Here is a 24484-nt window from a genome sequence, read left to right on the forward strand (position 1 = left end):
TCTTCATGTGAATTGGCCGCCTTCTGATGGCGAGCCAATCAGGAAAACGCTATCTGCTTGAATACTGTAGCAGAATGCAAAGTGTTTCTTGTATTTTTTTCTGAAATACACTTCATTTTCTCATTATATGAGGAGGAAAGAACATCACTAAAATCTTTTTTTTTTTGACAGGAAATGATGTTTTCACGAGTGTGACAAGAAGAATCATCGTCCAATCAGTAGCTGTACATTTTTTGAAGGTTCCTCCTATGAAATAGGCCTCAACTGGATCTTTCCCAGATTGATAGGTAAAAAACAGTCATAGCGGATGTATGGAACAATCAGTCTGGCATACTAGGTTACCGTTCAACTGTTGTTTAACCCTTTAACACTTAAGCCTATTTTGGCCGAATTTGCATGTGTTTGATGTTGCCTTTATATTTCAAAGAAAAAAATTGTTTACAATGGCCAATTTGGGTCCCTTTTTCCAGGACACCTTCATGTCCAAATTGTTGTTTTCTTCACTGACCAACTATAATCCACATTTTGGACCCAAAAAGACAAAAAAACCACAAAATCTTTTTTCAAAATTTGTAATGTTGCCGTCCCACTGACAACCAAACATGCTCGACCAACTGTTTTGAAGCTTGATCATATTTATTCAACTTGTTAGGATAAACATTCAATAGAAAAAAATAAGATTGAATAGCTTTATGTTTGACAATTCAACACAAACAGCTGGTATGGTCATAGGCGTTTTTGGCCTTTACACATACTATGGTCAAAACGGGTTATATACAGTGCAAAATAGTGAGAAAAAAATTACATATATCATCTAACACAAAAAGGGTTGGGAGGATATCTCTTTGTGAAGTTAGGTGTTGTACCCATCACCTTATCAAAAGTATATACGTACATGCAATCAAGCTTCTCGAACACACATCTACATAAAAATTGAAAAGACTATAGTAAAGAAAAAATATATATAACATTGAAAAAAAGTATTTTAAAAAATATTGACAAGTAGTTCAGTTCAATTCAAAATTTTCAGGCATGCGACCCAATTAAGTTTTTTTTTTTTTTTTTTTTTTTTTTTTTTTGCGCACCCAATAAAGGTTATTCTTGAACAGGTCACGGAGCTACGTCACATGTCACACAGCCTACTCTTTCGCCGTTTGCGCACTGCTGTCACTTTTATTCGCAGAGATGCCGACTCATCCAAAGAAAACAACGACAAATACGGCTCGTCTTCTTCCTTGAGTTAATGAAATAATGCATTAGCTTGCGCTAAATGTAGTTTTATATTCATTCTGCACGTTTCAAAGTCGCTCGCTCAAACCAACCGGCCGTTGCTTGCGTCGCATGCCTCCCTTTCATTAGTTGGCGCCTCGTTCGGAAATTTTTTAAAAATGATCACATTCGGTTCAGAACGGCTCTTGGGATATGTAGTCTGTTGTGCTGCTTTCGGTTTTGAAAAAGGACAAGACAAGACAAGACATGATGGAAATATGGAGATAGATACATGGTCCATGCAGCGTTTTAATGCATATTTATGAGTGCAATAAAACTATAAAACTCAAATGACATTATCTCCCGTTTTTCATGTTCGATTGACTTCAAATAAAAACTGGTGTGGACATCAACTTCCGTACTTTCAAATGAGACCAACCAGTGGCACGCGGGTGACGTAATTACAGCGTGACGAAGCTTCAAAGACGATATGCGTAAACGCGTCGCTGCCGACACGTTCGTTGTTAAAGGGTTAAAAACACAGACTAGAGCGGTCCATAAGGCGAGCTAGGCAAATGCTAGGGACGTCGCAGCGTCCAAAAGGGCGTCAAGAAAAATGTTCAAATAATCAAATAATATTTGATGGTAGCAGTATTCAAAAAAATTATAAAAGACAATAAAACAAAAGAACAACAGTACATAATGTCATAAGTCCTTCAATAATAATAAAATCATTTTTCTAATGCACCTTCAGCCCGTTTCACTGTTTCCTGTGATGTGGTAATTTCACCACAGTCTCTAGTATTAACCCTCCCCCCGCCAACAACCCACAGAGGAGCAAGCTAACTGAAGGTGGTATTTTTTTAGCCTCAGCAATAGCATACCGCACGAATGCTATTGTTATACTTGTTTCGGTAATACCACTCTGATTGGTCGAATGATTTCGTCTGTGTTAAATTCTGCTTTTTTAAATTCTGCTTTTTACACTCTTCATAAAGCACAGAATTTAGTTTCTTGAACTAATTTGAGTCAACGTTTATTGCAACTCGGACCATAACAAACGTAACACAACACAGACTTCCTGTGTCCGTCAACCATATCTGTCCCTCGGGAAACTCAAACCCAAATAACAATAGTTCCTCTTGTTAGTCTACAGCGATGCGCGCTTTCGGTTTTCCGACTTCTAGCCTCATTTTTATTTTACCGTATCTATCCATGGAAGAAACATTTATTCATCATGATGAAACGAGCAAGTTATATAGCAGCCTTTAAAAGAAAAGCCCTAACCCTAACCTAACCCTAAGACCAAGCTCCCAAAGCCCATTACCTTCCCACACACAAACTGCTGGTGGAAAAAGAAGTACAGTCTGAGTGTGAGTGTTTAAAAGAAGTACAGTGTGAGTGTTTAAATATTTGTGGTGAAAATAGCTATTGTTGCGGGGGGCACCAGCATATGTTGCCTTGGTTACCAAATTGGTCAGGAACAACCGTGTTGAAACATTCATGAATATGGCATCTTTCTTCTCCATAATTTTCGGAGTCTTTTCATTGGAAAACGATGCGAGAATCAATTATCTCTGAGCACGAGTCCAGGGTTTCGGCTTGATCGAGCCTCTAATGAGTACAATCCCAAAAGGCAATGTATATGGGTAGAAGGCATACACTATTTTTTAATTTTTACATTGTAGAACACAAGGTGAAGGCTGCAAACGAGTAACTGGAAAGCCATCAGATTCCCCGAAGCTGTGCTGGCACTCAAAGAAAGACTTTTTATTTGAGCGCTTTGTCACGTTCTTGGGTTGCCAACAAGCTGCTCGTCAAATGCAAACATCTTTCCTATTTGAGAAGAGGAAGAAGGATAGATGGGTGGAGAAATGACATAGAAAAGCTTTGAGGCAGGAAGGGTAAACTCAAATGGCAGAGTGAGGAGAGGTACTGTTGTGTATATTGAAGGTTTGTATTGTTGGTTTTTCAAAATAACAATGGTTTGTTAACGGGAATGTGGGAAGGGCGACTGACATTTTAGTGTGACAAGAAAAATAAATAGATAAAAAAGCCATCATTTCCTAAAGAGAAATTGTTGTTTCTCTCCCTGTTTTTGAACCACATCAGAACCCTAACCCCCACATAAAAAATGCTACAGTCCTGCTACGTCTGATTTGGTATGTCATGCTAGCTAACAAATGGGCAGCTAAAAAAAAAACAAATACCAAACAAACAAAAAAAAAAACGTTTGATTTCATGTTGTTCTAAAAATGCTGTTTGAGTAACGAAGAAAATGCTCCCATGCTTTAGAAACACGTACTAATGCGCTACCGCAGGCTGAAGTCTGTGACCAGTTTTCATGAGATCACACCTGAAGAGCATGCATGCCATCTACTTGCTAACTTCCAACCTATAGGCAACAATAAGTCCACATTAAATAATCAGCTCTGAGGCAAAGAATTCAAGGGGAGTTCAGAATTTTTTGAGATTAGGCTTAATGTTCGAGTTAGCGTGGGTTGATTTCAACAAATTCCGTGTAGTTTGTCATTTATTTGTTAGTTTCAGGGCTCCGGAGTGGCTAAGCTATATGAGTCAGTGGTGCCTGATTAGCATGCCAATCAAAAAACGATATTAACAGACCGAACATAGTCAAATTAATTAAAAATGCAGACCGTTGTTCGAAATACCCATGCGGCCAAAACAATGTCACACTAAACTTCCGTAATACATTTCATTCTATGAGACTATTTTCTTAGATGCATAATGCGACCACAATAGAGGAGTGCTACGGCCACTGGTGCTCGTTTTGCTGGGAAGTCCCTTTCATTCCGACAAAAAAACAAAACTGTGAAAAAAACGATGTGTTATCATCCCACCCTGCTAACCTAGACAGCCTGTTCCCTGCAGAGCTGCTGGATTACAAATGTTGCTGTTCATTCTACAATTACTGACATGCAGTGGTAAATTTTAATAACTTTATCCTAAAAACATAGCCAACATTATTGATTGTATAGGTCATCTGTGATTCTCATGCGTAAATATATTGTTTTTTACTGGTGTGCCAAGCAGGCACCATTGACTTGCGCTAGCTTAGCCATTACGGAGCCCTGAAACGTTGTGATCAGTCCACAAATAACAGAGTAGTGGCCATTTTAATTTCATGTCATCCGGCAAATTATGTCACTCCAATTATCTACAGCTCGGATCATTTACATCAATTTAAAAAGGAGAGCATTTGCCGCATTACACAAAATGACATCTGTCATAAGCATTCTTAATGCTCATGGCAGTGTAATGTCATAATTATGATAGTCTTATGACAGTCTTATGGCACCACTGTCGAATAAAGTGTTACCAAATTCCATAACTAGCAATTAATGAAACAACTAGAACAGTAACTGAAGAAATAATTAGCACAGAACATTAATTTTGATTTTTTTCTTTACATCTGTAGAGCTGCAATGCATGCCAGGAGGCATGTTGGATAACAATAGTGTTGACAGCAGGTGGCAGCAGAGGTTGAATGTCTCCAAGAGGACAGTGATAGCCAAATGAAGCTCCTTGAAGCAATGAAACTTCTAGCCAATTGGTTCAAAACTTCATGGTGGTTCATTTGGTCTTATGACCGTCTTATGATGCCACTGTCAAATACAGTGTTACCAGTTGATATCTTTTGGTGTAAATATCCCATAATATAGTGAAGACAGCTGCGGCTTATAGTCCAGTGCAGCTTATTTGTTGATTTATTTGGGTTAATAGGTAACACCTTATATAACAGCGACGTCATAAGACTGCCATAAGACAGTCATAATTATGACATGACATTATCATGGGCATTAATGAATGCTTATAACAAATGTCATTCAGTGACATCTGGAATATTATGTCACCAACTCCATTTATCTCCAGCTCGGATCTTTTACATCCATTTAGAACGGAGATAATTTGCCGGATGACACAAAATGACATCTGTCATAAGCATTCATTAATGCTTATGGAAGTGTCATGTCCTAATTATGACAGTCTTATGGCACCACTGTCGAATAAAGTGTTACCAAATTCCATAACTAGCAATTAATGAAACAACTAGAACAGTAACTGAAGAAATAATTAGCACAGAACGTTAATTTTGATTTTTTTATTTACATCTGTAGAGCTGCAATGCATGCCAGGAGGCATGTTGGATGATAACAGTGTTGACAGCAGGTGGCAGCAGAGTTTGAATGTCTCCACCAAGAGGACAGTGATGGCTAAATGAAGCTTCTTGAAGCAATGAAACTTGCAGCCAATTGATTCAAAGCTTCATGGTGATTCATTTGGTCTTATGACAGTCTTATGATGCCACTGTCAAATCCAGTGTTACCAGTTGATATCTTTTGGTGTAAATATCCCATAATACAGTGAAGACAGCTGCGGCTTATAGACCAGTGCGGCTTATCTATGAACAAATGCCGTTTTCGTGTCAAATTTAGTGGCGGCTTATAGTCAGGTGCTCATCATAGTGCGAAAATTACGGTACCGGTAATCTAATTAATGAGCCCTGATAGAAAAACATTTGCTGCCTTACTGTCTTTTCACCCCTGTACTAGGTTGTAAACTACTAGATAAATGTACTGCTAAATAGTTATTTTTTTTAAAAAACCTTTTATAACAAACAAGAACACCATATAGTACTGTCTTATGTCATTCTTTGTAGTAAATAAATACCAGTAAATAATTAGCAAGCTAATAAATAGGGACATAAAAATGAACTTCACTTTATTTTTTTCTGAGAGTTGACAGTCTCTATGCATCACACTCATTCCTGTCTTCCCTCTCTAACTAGGAAATAACCCTTCCACCAGAGTATTCATTTTTTTAAGGTGCTTCTGTTTTATTATGTAACATTTCTAACCTAGGAAGCAGCCTGCCTAATGCAAAATGAAAAGGGACCAACTGTCCCTTTTAGCATTTTTTTGCACTTTATTTTTAGGGATTAAAGCATTTTCAACCATCCATGAATGGTCACATGGTTACCTCAAAATAACAATGGTACAGCTCTGGCATTTCATTATCAATGAACCAAGAAGAAAAATATGCTTTTTAAATAGCAGGTGGTGACTAATTTTTTAAAAATATGTTATGATAAATCCTACTGAAAAATAGTAACTTGGCATGCACACTCCATTTCAGTCACTTAATTTTTTTTTGGTCACAATTCAGTTCTTGCCCTCTCGATATTGCAGTAAATTGATTCCAGCCCGTGTGGGGCTTTTAACTCGATTCACACACTCTCTTTTGCTAATTTTCACTCCGTCGACTTTGATGTTTTTCCACTAGCGTACTCCATTCCACTAATAGTTTACCCCCGGTGCCACGAGGCGCTAATAAAACCCAGGGTTCACGTCGTGTAATTTACCTGTCACGCAGCCTTTTAGGAGGCGTTCTTAATTTATTATAATCCTAGTGGCAGAGATTACAGGTTGAATTCATTCACGTTTGGCCGTGTAGTAAAAGAAAAATCAATTTCACAGCGTGAGGGAGAGCGAGAGAGTCATGTTTGACTTAGCATCTAAAGAAGAAGTGCTAACAGAATAAAAGGATTCGCCGCTGCCGGGCACAGAATATTCCCTCTTTCCGAGCACAAGGCTGCTTCAAATAATCCCTGATCATCCCCCCCCCCGACGGAAGCCACTGCGGCACGCCTCCGCCATCTTTTTTTTTTTTTTTTGTAAACCTAAGGGCACACAGACAAAGAGGCAGAGGCGATTATGTCTTATAGGAGCCTTTTCAATGCAGATGTCGCTGATAAGTGACATTGTGTCAAACATGGAATGGCTGACCTATTGTAGCATTTTAAGATGCGCTTCAAGAAATGCCTTTGTCGGGAACGTCTAAATTGGGGTGGCATTTTTAACATGCTAAAATAAATTTGCATCTGCTACAATGACCTAACCTGGCAATCCAGATTGCTTGTTCCGTATATCTGTCACAAATACTAGTATATTCCACGTAACAATCTGGGAAGATTCAATCGAGACCTGTTTCATGGGTGGAACCTTAAAAAAATACACGGCTGCTGATTGGATGATGGCTCTTCTCGTCACAGTCGCAAAAAACATCATTTCCCGTCAAGAAAAGCTTGTTGGAGGGTTCTTTGGTACTCTTTTAATGACAAAATTAGGCATTTTAGACAACATTTGGGAAATTGACCTATTCCGTTCTGCTCACGTCCTCACCTCCCACCTTTCCCTCAATTGGCTTGCCATCAGAAAGCTACCAATCTACATAAAGCCACAGTATTACGCAAGGGCGTAGGTTTGGTCTCAACATTGCTAGTGAAGGGAATAGTTACCTTTCTCGCACACACCATATAACTGTTTTCATTACTCTAACACACTTAATATAATCAATTAGGGAATAGTATTGTTTCTCAGATTTACTGTAGGACTGTTTGTTTTACTTTAACACACCTAATATAAAATAAATAGCACTTATACAATAGTTTAATGAAAAGAGGCAGAATACAGGGCTTAAAAGATACACAACTCCATCTTATCACAGAAGCCAGACGTGTGCAACTCTCGCATTCAGTTCTCCCGGGCACTTCAGGACAAAGAGCAGGGCGCTCTGTCCTAAAACAAGTAGCATCTCGCCCAACCAGGATAACAAGTTGATAGCGGACGCACTGGATGTCAAGACCTGCGTCGGTCGCCGTGGCAACCACGTCTCAGCCACGAAGGATGATGCCCGAACCTGACCTGCCACAGAGGGATGATCCCAAGACAACACCCAGCCATGCCTTCGGCCCGGCCTACTCCACCGCAGCTTTGAAAAAGAATTGAACATTTAGATAACACGGTAGCTGCTTGGGAACATTTCTGTGTAGCCATATTTTGCAGACCCTGGATCCAGCAGGGTCTCTCCGTCGTCTGTTTTTGCCTTGTTTTTGACCATTATCGACAAATAAATTGTCAACCTGTTTTCGGTGAGCCTTCTTCAAACTTTTGGAACATGGAGTCAGTACAAAGGGTTAACACGGGAGTGAACGCGCGGAGTTTTGTCCCCCACCGGTTGGCTTATGGGAGCGGTGCCAGCGGAACAGCATTTCGTTCAGCTGGCGCCGCTTCCACGGCTTGGCGGAGGGGGTGGTCCAATTTCCTTCAGTAGGGATGATGTAACAGCATAACCTGCATGTACACTTTTTGCTGTGGACGGGGCATTAATAAGACCAAACAGATTGGGTGAAAGGAGGCCAGGGCTACATTTCTCACCAATATGAACCTAGTTAATGGATAGGCTAAATTATCAATGCAAAATAAATCTATTTCATGTGTATCAGTTCAGGCGATACACCGTTCGATTCAAACTTTGTTTTGGAAAAACTTCTAAAGATAATTATTTTTTAAAATTAATCACGTTAAAATATTTGACGCAATTAACGCACATGTTCCGCTCAGACAGTATTCTGCCTTTTGGTAAGTTTTACAGCAAGGCTTTTTGTGCTAACAGCGAACTTTTGCGGTCGCTTTGCGACATGGTTTATTGTTTTCTTGCCAGTTCAATATGGCTGCACGACGTCTCGGGCTGACGCCTACGTTGTAAAGTTGTGCTTATATGATCCTTGAACAAGATTTGTCCGTAACTATGGTTGTTGCAAAGAATGTACATATTATGTTAGTAGGCGAAATGTTATATTTTTTGTATGAGACGCGTTTTGTTTATGTTTAGTGAACCTGTATAGCGTGCTAAGCTAACGTTGTTGCTAATCCAATGCTTGTGTACTTTTTTTTTGTAGTTTTACTACGGTCTAAAGAGGACAATGGTTTGAGGCCATTTTATTAATAAATCAGATGAAAAAAAAAGAAGTCTGATTATTAAGGCGTCGTTCACTAGCTGTCTAGCTTTGGAAAAAGTAGACGCTTCGGAGTGAGGACAGCATAGACAGATTTAAATGACAGTAGAGTGAAATGCCCACTACAGTCCTTATGTACCGTATGTTGAATGTATATATCCATCTTGTGTCTTATCTTTCCATTCCAACAATTTATTTTACAGGATATATATATATAATTTACAGAAAAATATGGCATATTTTATAGATGGGTTGAATTGCGATTAATTGCGATTAATTACGATTAATTAATTTTTAAGCTGTAATTAACTCGATTAAAAAATTTAATCGTTTGACAGCCCTAAAAGAAACATTTTGAAAACTTGCAGAATAAATGTACGGATTTCATTTTCAAATATAAATTGCAATACTTGAACACACTTAAATTATATTAACATACACAATAATTACAAACTTGTTAATAATCTCTTAACTGTGCAGGAATGTAAAATATAAACATTTGTCTTAAGAGCACTCAACATTGTCTAAATAAAGAAATTGAATATTGCATAACTTAAAAAAAAAAAAAAAAACTTATTCAGGGTATAACAAATAAAAATTGAGCCTTCCTTCAGGTAAAATATTGCTCCTTTTGTCCAGAAGCACAGCCAAACTCAACAAAATATGAAAACTTTGTTTCTCAATTATGATTATTGTACAGTATGATTGTCTGAAAAAAATGCATAGGGTGCAAATAAAAACATTTCTAAATAAAATTCCCAGAAAATAAATAAATACATTTTAAATAAATGCAAGTCATAAGCCAATCAAACGTGCGTTTTGAGGGGGGGAAATGGACCGGCACATTCAGTAAGTGAAAAAGGGTAAATGTAAGTCTGAAGATAATGAAAATAATTCACATATTAATTGTAGGGTCAATTCTATCCTTACAACATATGGGAAGACATGCAAAATTACCTATATAACTGAAGTCATAATATAATGCAAATAAGGTGGCTTAAAAGTTGGTGGGGACAATTTGAGCATCCTGAAAAGTTGATAGGGTTATGTCCCTACCGTCCGGTAGTGGCCTATAGTCCGAAAATTACGGTAGCCATAATATGGTAAATCCACAACCGCTTATATTTGTATTGGTTTGATATCGTTTTCATAATTTTGGAGTTGGACAATATTGGGATATCTGTTAAAAAGTTATTATCGGACAACTCTAGAAATTGAATATCTACAAGAACTGCTTTGCAGTCCGACATTGTTTTCAAGCAAACTGTTGCTTCTTGGTCACGTCTGTAGCTTCCACTTCTTTCTCCTGATTGGCTCAAACATCAGATGACCATGGAAATGGTTGGATAGTTGAGGTTTGAAGACTCAACTGCATAATGAATCAGGAAGTGTCGTCTTGGTTGCAGGGCTAATATCAACCCAAAATTATCATATGCCAACTGTAGCCTATGCTGCCTTATCTATGGATGCCACAGTATTACAGTTTGCTAAACAGTGAATGGTTTACACTTTTGTAGCACCGTATCTACACCATAATGTGCCAAAAGCAGTTTTCAAATCCCTACATTCTTTCATACAGTAGTATATTGGCAGCTGCTTTCATGCGTAGCGCTGCCAAGCCAACTGAGAGCAAATCAGGGTTCAGGGTCTTGCCCAAGGACACTTCGACTCAGACAGATGTTAATGTTTTTCCATTGGTGTGCTTTTAATTTACCTTTATGGTGTTCCACTTTCCTCAAATAGGTAACCAGAACGTCTGGGTCAAAGCATTGGTTTCAATTTCACTTAGGCCTATGCGACCGCACACTAATGTACCCCCTGCGGCATGGCAACCCCCCAGCCTTGCTACAAATTATTTGAGTATTTGAAAAGAACTGCTCTGCTCTTGACTGACACCTCACACATGAAAGAAAAAGACTACAAAAAATGCTCGCCGCTCATTTGTAGTCCCCCTACAATCGCGCTGCTCATGTACGGACAACAAAGGCGCCATTTGTATGCATCCAAGTTGGTCACCATAGAGGAAGCGCACATCCGAGCCCGTCGTGCTCGCCGAGATGGAACGAGGGATTTGGTTCTGAGGAGGCTGAGCTTTGCCCCCACTTGTTATTTGCTGCGTCTTATCGCCCATAACAAAAAATACCTGCTTAACTGATGAACTCGCAGTCTTTGTGCTCCAGATGCATTGTGTAAAAAAAGGCAGGCAAAGTCTTTGAAGAATCACAGTGATGCTTACAGGTGGTATACTTAAATGTATTCGGACAGAAAACATAAAAAAGCTGGAAGGCAGATTTTAAAGATTTTGCATATTGCCGTAGGCCTATTTTCATATATGAGAATGGGTCAAATTCTAGCATAATTATGAGTTGTTATCAGGCTGGAGTGTCAGTTTCTTTTGCTCAGCATCCACTGTGGCAAGTAACTAGTGATGTAGCGTAAAGCATAGCGGCTATTTACGGGATGGCTGCCGGAATGTCTCTGTTTTGATTTCTTTTTTTTTTTTTTAAACCTGTCCTGTTCAGCTGTTTGACACGGAGAATAGAAGTCTAAGTGCCCGGATAGTCTGAACAGTTTCAATGTTTCGCATTGAGAGTCTGACATACTCCTATTGTAATCATTCAACATACCTCGTTTACAATGACAAAGCAGCGAACAGGAAGTGGTTATGGGGGAACAGAAGAAAAGAAACACAAACAACAACAAGAAATACATTGAACGCCTAACTACACTAACTACTAATTTGTTGGTGCTATCGTCAGCTAAATGTATTTTCGGTTGACGCCATGTGAGGGGCCTGTTGACCAGGGAAAAAGGGGGAAGGGTGTGGGGGAGACTATAAGCTAAGTGATTGAAAGTTGTAGAGTGTACACAAATCAGCTCTGTGATCTAGAACCCAGCAATCGTGTGAATCCCTTGTGAGTGTAAGCTCGTTGGCGACCGAACCTACGCCACCCCATCACCAATCCCGGCACCGGGACCCCCCACCCGACCGCACCCAATCATATCCAGCCGCGCGCGAGCCCCTCCGGGCACATCTCCAACAGCCACGCAGACGAGCGGAGACGCCACACGGGCGCCGACACAGGGCCACGGCTCCCACCCAGCCTTCCCGGGGAGGGAGGGCAGGTCCGGGGGGGTATTGCGCAGCCTATCCCTCCTCCCGCAGCCCAGCAAAGGTGCCCTCGCCCCCCCCTTAAATCCAGGGTGGTCCCCAGGCCCACCCGCGCACCCATCAACCGGCCTTCAGCGATGGCAAGAAGGGACACACCACCAACCCCACGCCCGTTCCCAATCCCGTCCGCCCACCCGGGCCACGAGCCACAGCCGCAGCCCCCCAGCCGGCACGGCATGCCACGGGGCCCCCAGCGTCCCACCAAGCCCAGGGCTCGGCGGGATCCCCCGCCGTAACAGGCAACATCCAGCCGATACACCGCCGCCCAGCCAGCGATTCGCAACGGAGCACAGGGCAGATACCCAGTTAGAGAAGAGAGGGGAAGGCGGAGGCAGGAGGACGCCGAGGAGCCGCTGTGGGGCGACGCGAGACCGGAGCCCCGACTCCCACGGCCGGCAGCCCAGGCAGAGAGGAGGCCATGCCATAGAAAAAAGTGTGGGACCCATCTACCACTATTACTGTGGCTGCCAGGTTCCCTGCTAGCAGCCATTACCCAGCACCGTGATGGGATTGTGAAAATTCTCGGTTTTGATCTTGTCTTGGTGTCTGTAAATTATGTTCTGATGCAAGTAAAGTCTTCAATAAAGTGGCCTTTGAGCACAAATACAGCAGTTGGTATGCCTAAAATAGCATTAACATAGTGTGGTAGTAAAGTAGTGTGATACGCAGGCTCCCTACGAACAGTTTGTGTACTTACACCGACCATTCATACTTACATGTAGACATGTGCCGATTACCGATTTCAAAGTACAACCCCTAGCCAAAAGTATGGAATCATCAGTCTCGGACGAGCACTCAATCCGACATTTTGTCATGTAGAACAAACTTAGATAAAAAGCTTGAAAAAATAATGAATTACTTCAAAAGTGCAACTCTTTAGCATTCAAAAACACTAAAAGAAATGAATAAAAACACTCTGGTGGTCAGTAAAGGTTAATTTTATCGAGCAAGTGCAGGGAAATATATATGGAATCACTCCATTCTGAGGAAAACAATATGGGAATCATGAGAAACAAACAAAGAAATCAATCAAAGCACATCTCTAGTATTTAGTAGCACCACCTCTGGCCTGCAGTTTCTGAGGCATGGACTTGATGAGCATAAGCGGAGTTTGACCTTTGGGGCAGGGGGGGCACAACATGTTGATGACCCCGAAACGCAGTGTCAGCAATAAAACTAACTTCCAAGAATATTTATAATAAGTTGACAATGAGCGTTTTTTTTTGTTTCCCATCATTCTTTAGGGGAATTCTAAATCAGGCTGCTAACGAAATACAATTCGCCAAGATTGTCAACCATTGAATATGGTATGCCCACTGGTGTCGTGCCAATGTAGTTACCCCAGTCAAAAATTGTATTCCCTGGGCAGAGCCATATGGAGGTAGATTTGTGTCTATTATTCAATCAAAAAAATTTTGCTGCAATAAAAAAATATAAATTCAATCAAAATATAAATGTTCAATTCAAATTTTCAATCAAAAAGAAGTCGCTTCAATGAAAAACTTGTGTTTGAATGCAAAAATAAATTTGAAACTCAAAAAAATGCATGTGAAAGCAATTTTCTATGGATTTTTTTTGTTTTGTTTTGATTGAAGTAATGTTGATTTGTGTTTGGGCCACATTTTGGCTAGGATGTTTTTGTCTTTATTATTCAATCAAAAAATAAGTTGCTTAAAAAAAAATATATTTTCAAAAAGAAAAATCACTTCAATCAAAAAAAGAAAAATTTTAATCATAGAAAACGTTTTTGAACGTGAAAAAAAATAAGATTGAAAAACTGGCATTTGAACACTTAATTTTTCATTGAAAAATTTTTATTTGATTGAAGCAATCCTTTTTGCGTTTGGGCTATATTATGGGTAGGACATTTGTGTCTAAATCATTCAATCCCCAAAAAAGTTGCTTCAATCAAAAAAAATATTTTCAATCAAAGAAAAAAAAAATCATTTGAGAAATAAAATTGCCCTCCCCTAATTTTTATTTATTTATTTATTTTAAATCATACGCAAAGCAAATGACCGTCTAAGTCGCTAGTCACAGGTTCTGGTCGAAAAATAATTTTGACCCATTATAAATTTGTTTTTTTTCTTCATTTCATTCATTTTTGTTGCAGTTTTATTGCTTTATAACTTTTATATATATAGGAAAGTCAATTTCATGCAATGACACTTTTCGGCCACCAGGGGCGGCCTGGCCTGGCCTTGGCTCCCCGTTAAAATCAGCTTATGATGAGTATTCTTCATCAATTTGGTGCCAACTCTCTTTGATTGCAGTTGCCAGATCATCCTTGCAGGTCGGAGCTTTGCTGTGGACCATTTGTAAAAATTTCCACCACAGGTTATCAATAGGGTTGAGATCTGGGCTATTTGGAGGTCATGACATTGACTGGATCAGTCTTTCTCCAAGGAATGCTTTAACAGTTTTTGCTTTGCGGCATCATGCATTATCATCTTGGAAAATGACATATTTTCAATTGAAGGGATAAGAAAGCTGTCTAAAATTTCAATGTAAACTTTGCATTTATTGAAGATTTAACCACAGCCATCTCCCCAGTGCCTTTGCCTGACATGCAGCCCCATATTATCAAGGACTGAGGGAAACTGGAACAGCAGCAAACCAAAGTTCCAGCATCATCACCTTGTCAAGAGTCAAAAATCTGCATTGAACAAGGTGTCAAGAGTCAAGAATCTGCATTGGACAAGGTGATGATGCTGGAACTTTTGTCTGGTGCTGTTCCAGTGAGATTTACAAACATGACTGTCTAAAGAAGAGATCAAAATTCACTCTGTCCAACATTGCTCTACATAATTAACATTTACTGACCACCACAATGTTTTTTATTCATTTCTTGTAGTGTTTTTGGATGCTAAAGAGTTGCACTTTTGAACGTATTCATTAATACTTTTTATCTGAGTTTGTTCTACATGATAAAATGTCTGAATGAGTGCCCGTCTACGACTGGTGATTCCATAATTTTTGCTAGGGGTTGTATATCGTTGTATGAAAACGTCAAGGTTTCAAAATCCTAGCGCGGCTGAGCTCACTGATTGCTACCTATTGGCAACTACGGGAACCGTGGCAAAATCAGACTTTGCTATAAAAGTTTACCATCATCGGCAGCGGAAAGATGCGACACCAAACGGGATTTTACAGATTACACCAGTACAAATCTATTATATATTCTGATATATTATAAATCTATTATAAATGCCACTATGTACGTATTTATCGTAAAAAAAGAAAAACTTATAAGAATATATGCTATTTAGCATATAATACTAGCATTCAACCAAATGAACCAACGCAGAACAAGTACAAGACTCATGTAATATACTGCATCTCTGTCTACACATATAACCTTACATACAACAGAAGACACGTGATCGACATTAACAGGAGATAAACTTACAGAAAGGTATATAGAGCCAAGTCTTTTAGAACTCCTTATTAAACTCCTTACTGTAATCTGATCTCTCGCCAAACCGTCAGTAGATGGTGGTAATTCCCCATGAAACAAAGGGTAAACTGCCAACAAAAAAGAAAATTGACTCCTTCTCCCGCCCCTCCTAGAAGGAGCACGTCAACGCATGCAGGCGCTGCCCCCTAGCGGCCGGAGGGATTCTCTTCAAATTGTTCCCGTGAAAAATCATAAAAACTGGACATTTTCATGAATTTATGAAACCTGGCCGGACACTCCGGAGGGCACGTAAAAAGAGGACTTGTCCGGGCAAAAGAGGATGTTTGGTCACCCTATGTAATATTTCTTAATCATACTAACATTGTTAATACTAGCTAGCTGTTGGTGTGTTGCCATAAAATAATGAGAAAGCAGATCACTCCTTGTCCTGCATCCTAATATATAAAATGAGAGTACACAATGTTATAACATGCTAGCAGTTGGTATGCATCAGTCTGAGTGATGCTTTCCAGATTGTGATCCCTTCATGAAACCATGAATTGTTTGATTTGGCCCCACATCCCAAACACCAAGCCAACAGCTAATGTTGCAAAACACTTTTTGTAATTATGTACAAAAACATCTGAAATGTCATTAAATGACCTGGCAGAAATAACTAAGTGTGTTAAATTATCAGTTACAATAGTCCAAGTGGACAGCTGGTCAGACAGCAAAAGTAAAAACAACAAAAATAAAGTTTGTACTTTTCCAAACAGGAACAAAGAGGCACTGAGATGACGATGGCGTAACACCAGCAGGGTGTCCTGCTGGCTATTTGAATCGCTCGCAAGACCCACTGGGACGAAGAAAAAAAGAAGCAATATACGACAGGTGAGTTCTGTTTTGGTTGGCAACAGCCGTGATTAGCAGGTAATTCTTTGAAAACCATGTGCGAACAATTAATGAGTTGATTACAGTTACAACTAGGGCTGTCAAACGATTAAAATTTTTAATCGAGTTAATTACAGCTGAAAATTTAATTAATCGTAATTAATCGCAATTCAAACATCTATAAAATATGCCATATTTTTCTGTAAATTATTGTTGGAATGGAAAGATAAGACAAGACGGATATACACTGTATACATTCAACATACGGTACATAAGTTCTGTATTTGTTTATTATAACAATAAATCAATAAGATGGCATTAACATTATTAACATTGTGTTAAAGTGATCCATGGATAGAAAGACATGAAGCTCTTAAAAGATAAATGTTAGTACAAGTTATAGAAATTTTATATTAAAACCCCTCTTAATGTTTTTGTTTTAATAAAATTTGTAAAATTTTCAATCAAAAAATAAACTAGTAGCCCGCCATTGTTGATGTCAATAATTACTCAATGCTGATGGGTGCTGAAACCCATAAAATCAGTCGCACCCAAGCGCCAGCAGAGGGCGACAAAACTCCAAAAAAGTAACAAGTGGACATTACATTGTGCTGTCATTTTAATCTGTTCGAGCGGGGCATGTGCGTTACTTGCGTCAAATATTTTAACGTAACTAATTAAAAAAGTTAATTACCGCCCGTTAATGTGATAATTTTGGCAGCCCTAATAATACATATATATATATATATATATATATATACAGTGCCTTGCAAAAGTATTCGGCCCCCTTGAATCTTGCAACCTTTCGCCACATTTCAGGCTTCAAACATAAAGATATGAAATTTAATTTTTTTGTCAAGAATCAACAACAAGTGGGACACAATCGTGAAGTGGAACAACATTTATTGGATAATTTAAACTTTTTTAATAAATAAAAAACTGAAAAGTGGGGCGTGCAATATTATTCGGCCCCTTTACTTTGAGTGCAGCAAACTCACTCCAGAAGTTCAGTGAGGATCTCTGAATGATCCAATGTTGTCCTAAATGACTGATGATGATAAATGGAATCCAAATGTGTGTAATCAAGTCTCCGTATAAATGCACCTGCTCTGTGATAGTCTCAGGGTTCTGTTTAAAGTGCAGAGAGCATTATGAAAACCAAGGAACACACCAGGCAGGTCCGAGATACTGTTGTGGAGAAGTTTAAAGCCGGATTTGGATACAAAAAGATTTCCCAAGCTTTAAACATCTCAAGGAGCACTGTGCAAGCCATCATATTGAAATGGAAGGAGCATCAGACCACTGCAAATCTACCAAGACCCGGCCGTCCTTCCAAACTTTCTTCTCAAACAAGGAGAAAACTGATCAGAGATGCAGCCAAGAGGCCCATGATCACTCTGGATGAACTGCAGAGATCTACAGCTGAGGTGGGAGAGTCTGTACATAGGACAACAATCAGTCGTACACTGCACAAATCTGGCCTTTATGGAAGAGTGGCAAGAAGAAAGCCATTTCTCAAAGATATCCATAAAAAGTCTCGTTTAAAGTTTGCCACAAGCCACCTGGGAGACACACCAAACATGTGGAAGAAGGTGCTCCGGTCAGATGAAACCAAAATTGAACTTTTTGGCCACAATGCAAAACGATATGTTTGGCGTAAAAGCAACACAGCTCATCACCCTGAACACACCATCCCCACTGTCAAACATGGTGGTGGCAGCATCATGGTTTGGGCCTGCTTTTCTTCAGCAGGGACAGGGAAGATGGTTAAAATTGACGGGAAGATGGATGCAGCCAAATACAGGAACATTCTGGAAGAAAACCTGTTGGTATCTGCACAAGACCTGAGACTGGGACGGAGATTTATCTTCCAACAGGACAATGATCCAAAACATAAAGCCAAATCTACAATGGAATGGTTCAAAAATAAACGTATCCAGGTGTTAGAATGGCCAAGTCAAAGTCCAGACCTGAATCCAATCGAGAATCTGTGGAAAGAGCTGAAGACTGCTGTTCACAAACACTCTCCATCCAACCTCACTGAGCTCGAGCTGTTTTGCAAGGAAGAATGGGCAAGAATGTCAGTCTCTCGATGTGCAAAACTGATAGAAACATACCCCAAGCGACTTGCAGCTGTAATTGGATCAAAAGGTGGCGCTACAAAGTATTAACGCAAGGGGGCCGAATAATATTGCACGCCCCACTTTTCAGTTTTTTATTTGTTAAAAAAGTTTAAATTATCCAATAAATTTTGTTCCACTTCACGATTGTGTCCCACTTGTTGTTGATCCTTGACAAAAATTAAAATTTTATATCTTTATGTTTGAAGCCTGAAATTATATATATATATATATATATATATATATATATATATATATATATATATATATATATATATATATATATAAATGTATAACCTATTTATTATCTTTATCTAATTATCTAATTATCACGTTAATTAATAATTAACGCGATAATTTTGACAGCCCTAGTTACAACACATTGTTTTTCTGGAGTGAAGTGTCTATTTGAGGGAAGCATTCACCTGTCCTAAGTGAAGAAGATAAGGGCTACTGTTTTGGTTAACAGCTGTCCCCAGGAGGTAGCACTTTGATGTCCCTTGCGTGAAGGACATTTAGAGCTGTGCAATTTGTTTTTCTTATAGGTAGCAGGATGCTGCTAGGCACGGACATAAAATGGGATTTCCACGCTTGGGTGTTGCTCTTTCACTTAGCAGGGTAAGTGTTTTACTCATTAATGGTAGCATGTCAACAACAGCTTTTCTAAACATTGGTAAACTATCATGATTAGAGGTACTACCGTATTTTTCGGACTATAAGTCACAGTTTTTTTCATAGTTTGGCTGGGGGTGCGACTTATACTCGGGAGCGACTTATGTGTGGAATTATTAACACATTATGATATCATTTCACATTTTATTTTGGTGTTTTGGAGTGACATTGGTGGTTTGGTAAACTTGTTAGCATGTTCTTTATGCTGTAGTTATCTGAACTCTTAATAGCTATGGCCACGTTCGCGTTCTGCCTTTGGCAATGTGTGTTCAATTGTATTATTGGCTTTTTTGTATTGAAATGCATGCTTTTAGTTTGTGTCGCTTTCACACCCACGTGGGAGCGCACTCGTGATACGCAGCTCTAAGGGAGTGGGCGAGTTAGCGAGAGAGAAACACGGCTGCGAACCTACGTTCATGGTTTATGCTATTAAAAGATCTCTACAGAGGCAACACCTGTGTGTATCATCTTTTCTGTTGTTGTTGTGTGTTTTGCACCCGCGATCAGACACTTAGAGCCAGTTGTGTGGTTGTTTGAACGATGTGCTAATGCTAGTGAACGCATGCTAACGGTTTGTGTCATTGCTGTAATAGCACCTAATTATCATTTATTTACGTTGATGCGAACCTGTTTGGCATCGAGGACGAAATTGATTCAGCAAATTATACAGATGTCCAGCATCGTCATTTGGGAGTTTAGCTCGCTGTATAGCCAGGGCCGAGCTGTAGTGTCCTGGTGAGGACAGTATATTCGCATTTCGTTGTTCATGCATCATGTAACATCATACTGTACACTTATTCAGCATGTTGTTCTCTATTGTATTTTTATATTAAATTGCCTTTCAAGATAACCTATCTCTTCTATGTGTTGTTATCAAGTAAATTTCCACCAAAAATGCGACTTATACTCCGGTGCAACTTATACAGTGGGGCAGATAAGTATTTAGTCATCCACTAATTGTGCAAGTTCTCCCACTTGAAAATATTACAGAGGCCTGTAATTGTTAACATGGGTAAACCTCAACCATAAGAGACAGAATGTGAAAAAAAAAAGGAAATCACATTGTTTGATTTTTAAAGAATTTATTTGCAAATCATAGTGGAAAATAAATATTTGGTCAATACCAAAAGTTCATCTCAATACTTTGTTATGTACCCTTTGTTGGCAATAACAGACCCCAAACATTTTCTGTAACGCTTCACAAGCTTTTCACACACTGTTGCTGGCATTTTGGCCCTTTCCTCCATGCAGATCTCCTCTAGAGCAGTGATGTTTTGGGGCTGTCGTTTGGCAACACAGACTTTCAACTCCCTCCTCACCCCGTGGTGTCAAAATGATAACAAGAACGGTGAGCAAAAATTCCAGAACTACACGGGGGGACCTAGTCAATGACCTACAGAGAGCTGGACCACAGTAACAAAGGCTAGAAGACCAAGACCAGTAACACAATGCGCCGCCAGGGACTCAAATCCTGCACTGCCAGACGTGTCCCCCAGCTGAAGAAAGTACACGTCCAGCCCCGTCTGCGGTTCACTAGAGAGTATTTGGATGATCCAGAAGAGGACTGGAAGAATGTGTTATGGTCAGATGAAACAAAAAAAAAATTTTTTGGTAGAAACACAGGTTCTCGTGTTTGGAGGAAAAAGAATACTGAATTGCACCATACCCACTGTGAAGCATGGGAGTGGAAACATCATTCTTTGGGGCTGCTTTTCCGCATAGGGACCAGGTTGACTGATCTGTGTAAAGGAAAGAATGAATAGGGCCATGTATCGAGAGATTTTGAGTGAAAATCTCCTTCCATCAGCAAGGGCATTGAAGATGAGACGTGGCTGGGTCTTTCAGCATGACAATGATCCCAAACACACAGCCAGGGCAACAAAGGAGTGGCTTCGTAAGAGGCATTTCAAGGTCCCGAAGTGGCCTAGCCAGTCTCCAGATCTCAACCCCATAGAAAATCTGTGGAGGGAGTTAAAAGTCTGTGTTGCCCAACGACAACCCCAAAACATCACTGCTCTAGCGGAGATCTGCATGGAGGGATGGGCCAAAATACCAGCAACAGTGTGTGAAAAGCTTGTGAAGAAAGCAAACAGAAAACGTTTGGCCTCTGTTATTGCACACAAAAGGTACATAACAAAGTATTGAGATTAAATTTTGATATTGACCAAATACTTATTTTCCACCATGATTTGGAAATAAATTCTTTAAAAATCAAACAATGTGATTTTCTGTTCTGTTTTTTTTCCCACATTCTATCTCTCATGGTTGAGGTTTACCCATGTTGACAATTACAGGCCTCTCTAATATTTTCAAGTAGGAGAAGCACAATTAGTGGTTGACTAAATACTTATTTGCCCCACTGTATATGTTTTTTTTTTCTCTTCATTGGGCATTTTTTGGCTGGTGTGACTTATACCGAACTCAGGTGCGACTTGTAGACCGAAAAATACGGTATATGAAACTGAACAAAAAGGAGCGAGGTGCACTTTTGTCGGAAGTGGATGATGCACCTGAGGATAAAAATGGAGGTGCAAGACTTCTACGAACAGAATTACAATGAACAAGCTTTTATCATTCTTATGAAACAACCAGTAATAATGATGGGAGGCACTGGACAAATACTGTAAGCATTTGGAAATGGTTCAAACAATGTTTCAGTCAACAAATGGCTTGTCTGAAAGACTGAAAGGCTTTTTTCGTTGCCAACCATATCTGTTTGAAATGAGGGCTTTATTTCTCCCAAGATGCACCTGGCAACAGAACAAGCTTATGGAGTAGTGTGTGAGATTGTAACAAGGGTTCAAATAATGCGCAAAAAATGTCTTGCCTGAAAGCCTAAGTAGGGGCTTCTGTTTTGGTTAACATCAGCATCTTTTGAGGGAGTCGCTAATTTAAGATGGTTCAAATGATTCGATACATTAATCAACAAATGGCTTGTTTATGGGCCTTGCTAGGCATAGCTGTTTGAAATTAACAGCAGTGTCTATTTAAAGCACCACTTTGTAGCTTTTCAGTTTTGGTCGAATATTAGCAACGTGGTGGGTTTTGCCTTAAGGAAGACTGCGTTTCCCACGAGGACCAGCGCTGCGTTTCCCATGAGGACCAGCGCAGAACCGCGCATTGTCCCAGAATCATCAATCAATCAAAAATCAATCTCCCGGTCGCTTGCAGATGGATTAAATAACATTTCTGTTTCCAGTGGCTGTGTGAAGGATGAATAGTAATAAGGTAATGAATCCAGTTGTGGCTAAATAATCGGATATGATGGTTAGCAACCGTGTGGCTTAGTGTGGCTGGGGGGTGGGGGGGGGGCATCACACCATGGATTGAAAGCCAGGCCAATGTTTATTTTGTATATCCTGGTAGCCTCTCTTTTTTTCCTCCTAAGACAAAACTTTTTGTCTCTTTTGTTGCTCTGCCATCTTTGCAGTATTCGCGCCAAAGCGTTGGACTCCACTTCCGCAATTCCTTCTACGCGGCGAGACGTCCAACACATGCACTCATCGGTGAAAAGCAGCGAGTACTTACTATTTGTGTTTTTATTGGGTCTTTTATCACCTTTTGATTTCCTCAAAATACTTTTAGCATGTGTTTCCCTCCCATACTTTTAAGCATTGATTTTTCTTGTGGTAGCTTTACAGCAGATTGTTGATCTGTTGACCACATTGGTCACGTAGAATATTTAAACCACCCTTATTTGATATTTCTATTTTTAATTATTTTCTTAAGGGATCTTGAGTATGTTCTGTCAATGCATCTAACCAAAACAAGCTGAAAGCACACGGTAGTACTTTGGGTGTCAAATTTGCCTCTTGTAAGACGTTTCAGCAGTGTAGCAAATTTTGGCAGGACACTGTTATTTTTTCCTACTCTCATCTCGTCTCATCCCGTCTTTCCTGTTCATTTTGCTTTTGCTGCTCGCTGTCATGCTGATTAATGTTCCTCTGGGGTTAAAATTTTTAAAGGGTTGAACAGATGACATCATGTGACGTCACCGCCCTGCGACGTCAGCAACAATGGCGACCTAATAGCTAACTATTAAACAAATTTTACAAATTGTATAAATACGAAAACATCAAGAGGGGTTGCAATATCAAATTATTTTATTATAAATTATTTTTGTTCTTAATAAGCCCGAAAAGTAGGTCATTTTTAAGGTTTTTCACCTAAATCAAGAAAGATTTGGTTTCAAATAATGTTTTGAACAATATATATTCTTGAATTAAGAACAGTTTCTGACAAACAAGCTTTTTTTTAAGATTAAATATGCAAATTTATTGCAAGCTATTTTTCTTATTTCAAGGAATCAAAATTCACTTAAAGCACTGACAGATAATTTCACTTATTTTTAGTAGATTTACACTGAAAACAAGGGAATTAATTAATTTAAGGAGGTGAGTTTTTGCAATGTTGACCATGCTACAACAAGGAATCCTGGTTAAAGTAAGCCATTTTAAACTAAAAACAAAGTGGCAGGCAAAACACGCTACTGTACTCCCTCCAGTTCAAAAAATACTTTAAAAATAATCAATTTGGATTCTTGATTAGTCATACTATAACATCACCATATTTCAAAGTACTTGAGGGAGTGACGATTTGATTCTTATTTGGAGGCCATTCGTTACTGTCAACACAAATAACGAATCCGAATTTAAAAAGCGCATCTGAGCCTTTGCATTTATTAATCATTATCGGGCTACAGGAAGCAGTAGGCACCTGATATAGTGAGCGGTTGATGGGCGTAATGAAGCGTAAATTACCCATCACGGCATTTCCTGTACATGGTTGATCACTCAAATATGCATAAATAGCATGAGAGTGGGTTATTTGGGGTGGGTCGTGCTCCCAACACCCTCCACCTCCTCTTTAATTTTATCCACTGTGTGGTAATTGTGTCAACAAATTGGCTTGTAAGATCAGCTACCTTCAGGTTCACTCTTTGTATGCGCGCTCTGGACAAATGAGACAGTCTGTACAACAAAGGCGTGAATTTAATGGACAGAAAAAAACGAATTTAAAAAAAAAAAAAAAAAAATGTGCACAGTGGAGCATTAATAAATGGCTGCTAATAAGAAATAAAAGACCAAGAAAGATTCACTCACAGCTCGATGAGTTGAAGGTGCTTGAAGAGTTGCCATGACAGAGTGCTGAGAGGATTCTTTGACAGGTTTCTACAAAAGGAGAGAAGGCAGAAAGACAACAAT

General features: G+C 39.4%; 1 protein-coding gene across 4 annotated transcripts in view; it reads right to left on the reverse strand.

The window, feature by feature from the left end:
* The window catches only part of ntrk3b (neurotrophic tyrosine kinase, receptor, type 3b), a 663222-nt gene that overhangs the window by 335634 nt on the left and 303104 nt on the right, over window positions 1-24484 (reverse strand). For all 4 annotated transcript variants that reach the window (XM_057850063.1, XM_057850090.1, XM_057850072.1 and 1 more), the window contains one exon: window positions 24383-24451. In XM_057850063.1, the coding sequence (XP_057706046.1) occupies window positions 24383-24451 (69 nt within the window). The remainder of the gene's footprint in view (window positions 1-24382; window positions 24452-24484) is intronic.

The sequence above is a fragment of the Corythoichthys intestinalis genome, chromosome 1 (genome assembly GCF_030265065.1).
Source record: "Corythoichthys intestinalis isolate RoL2023-P3 chromosome 1, ASM3026506v1, whole genome shotgun sequence".
NCBI classification, from domain to species: Eukaryota; Metazoa; Chordata; class Actinopteri; order Syngnathiformes; family Syngnathidae; genus Corythoichthys; species Corythoichthys intestinalis.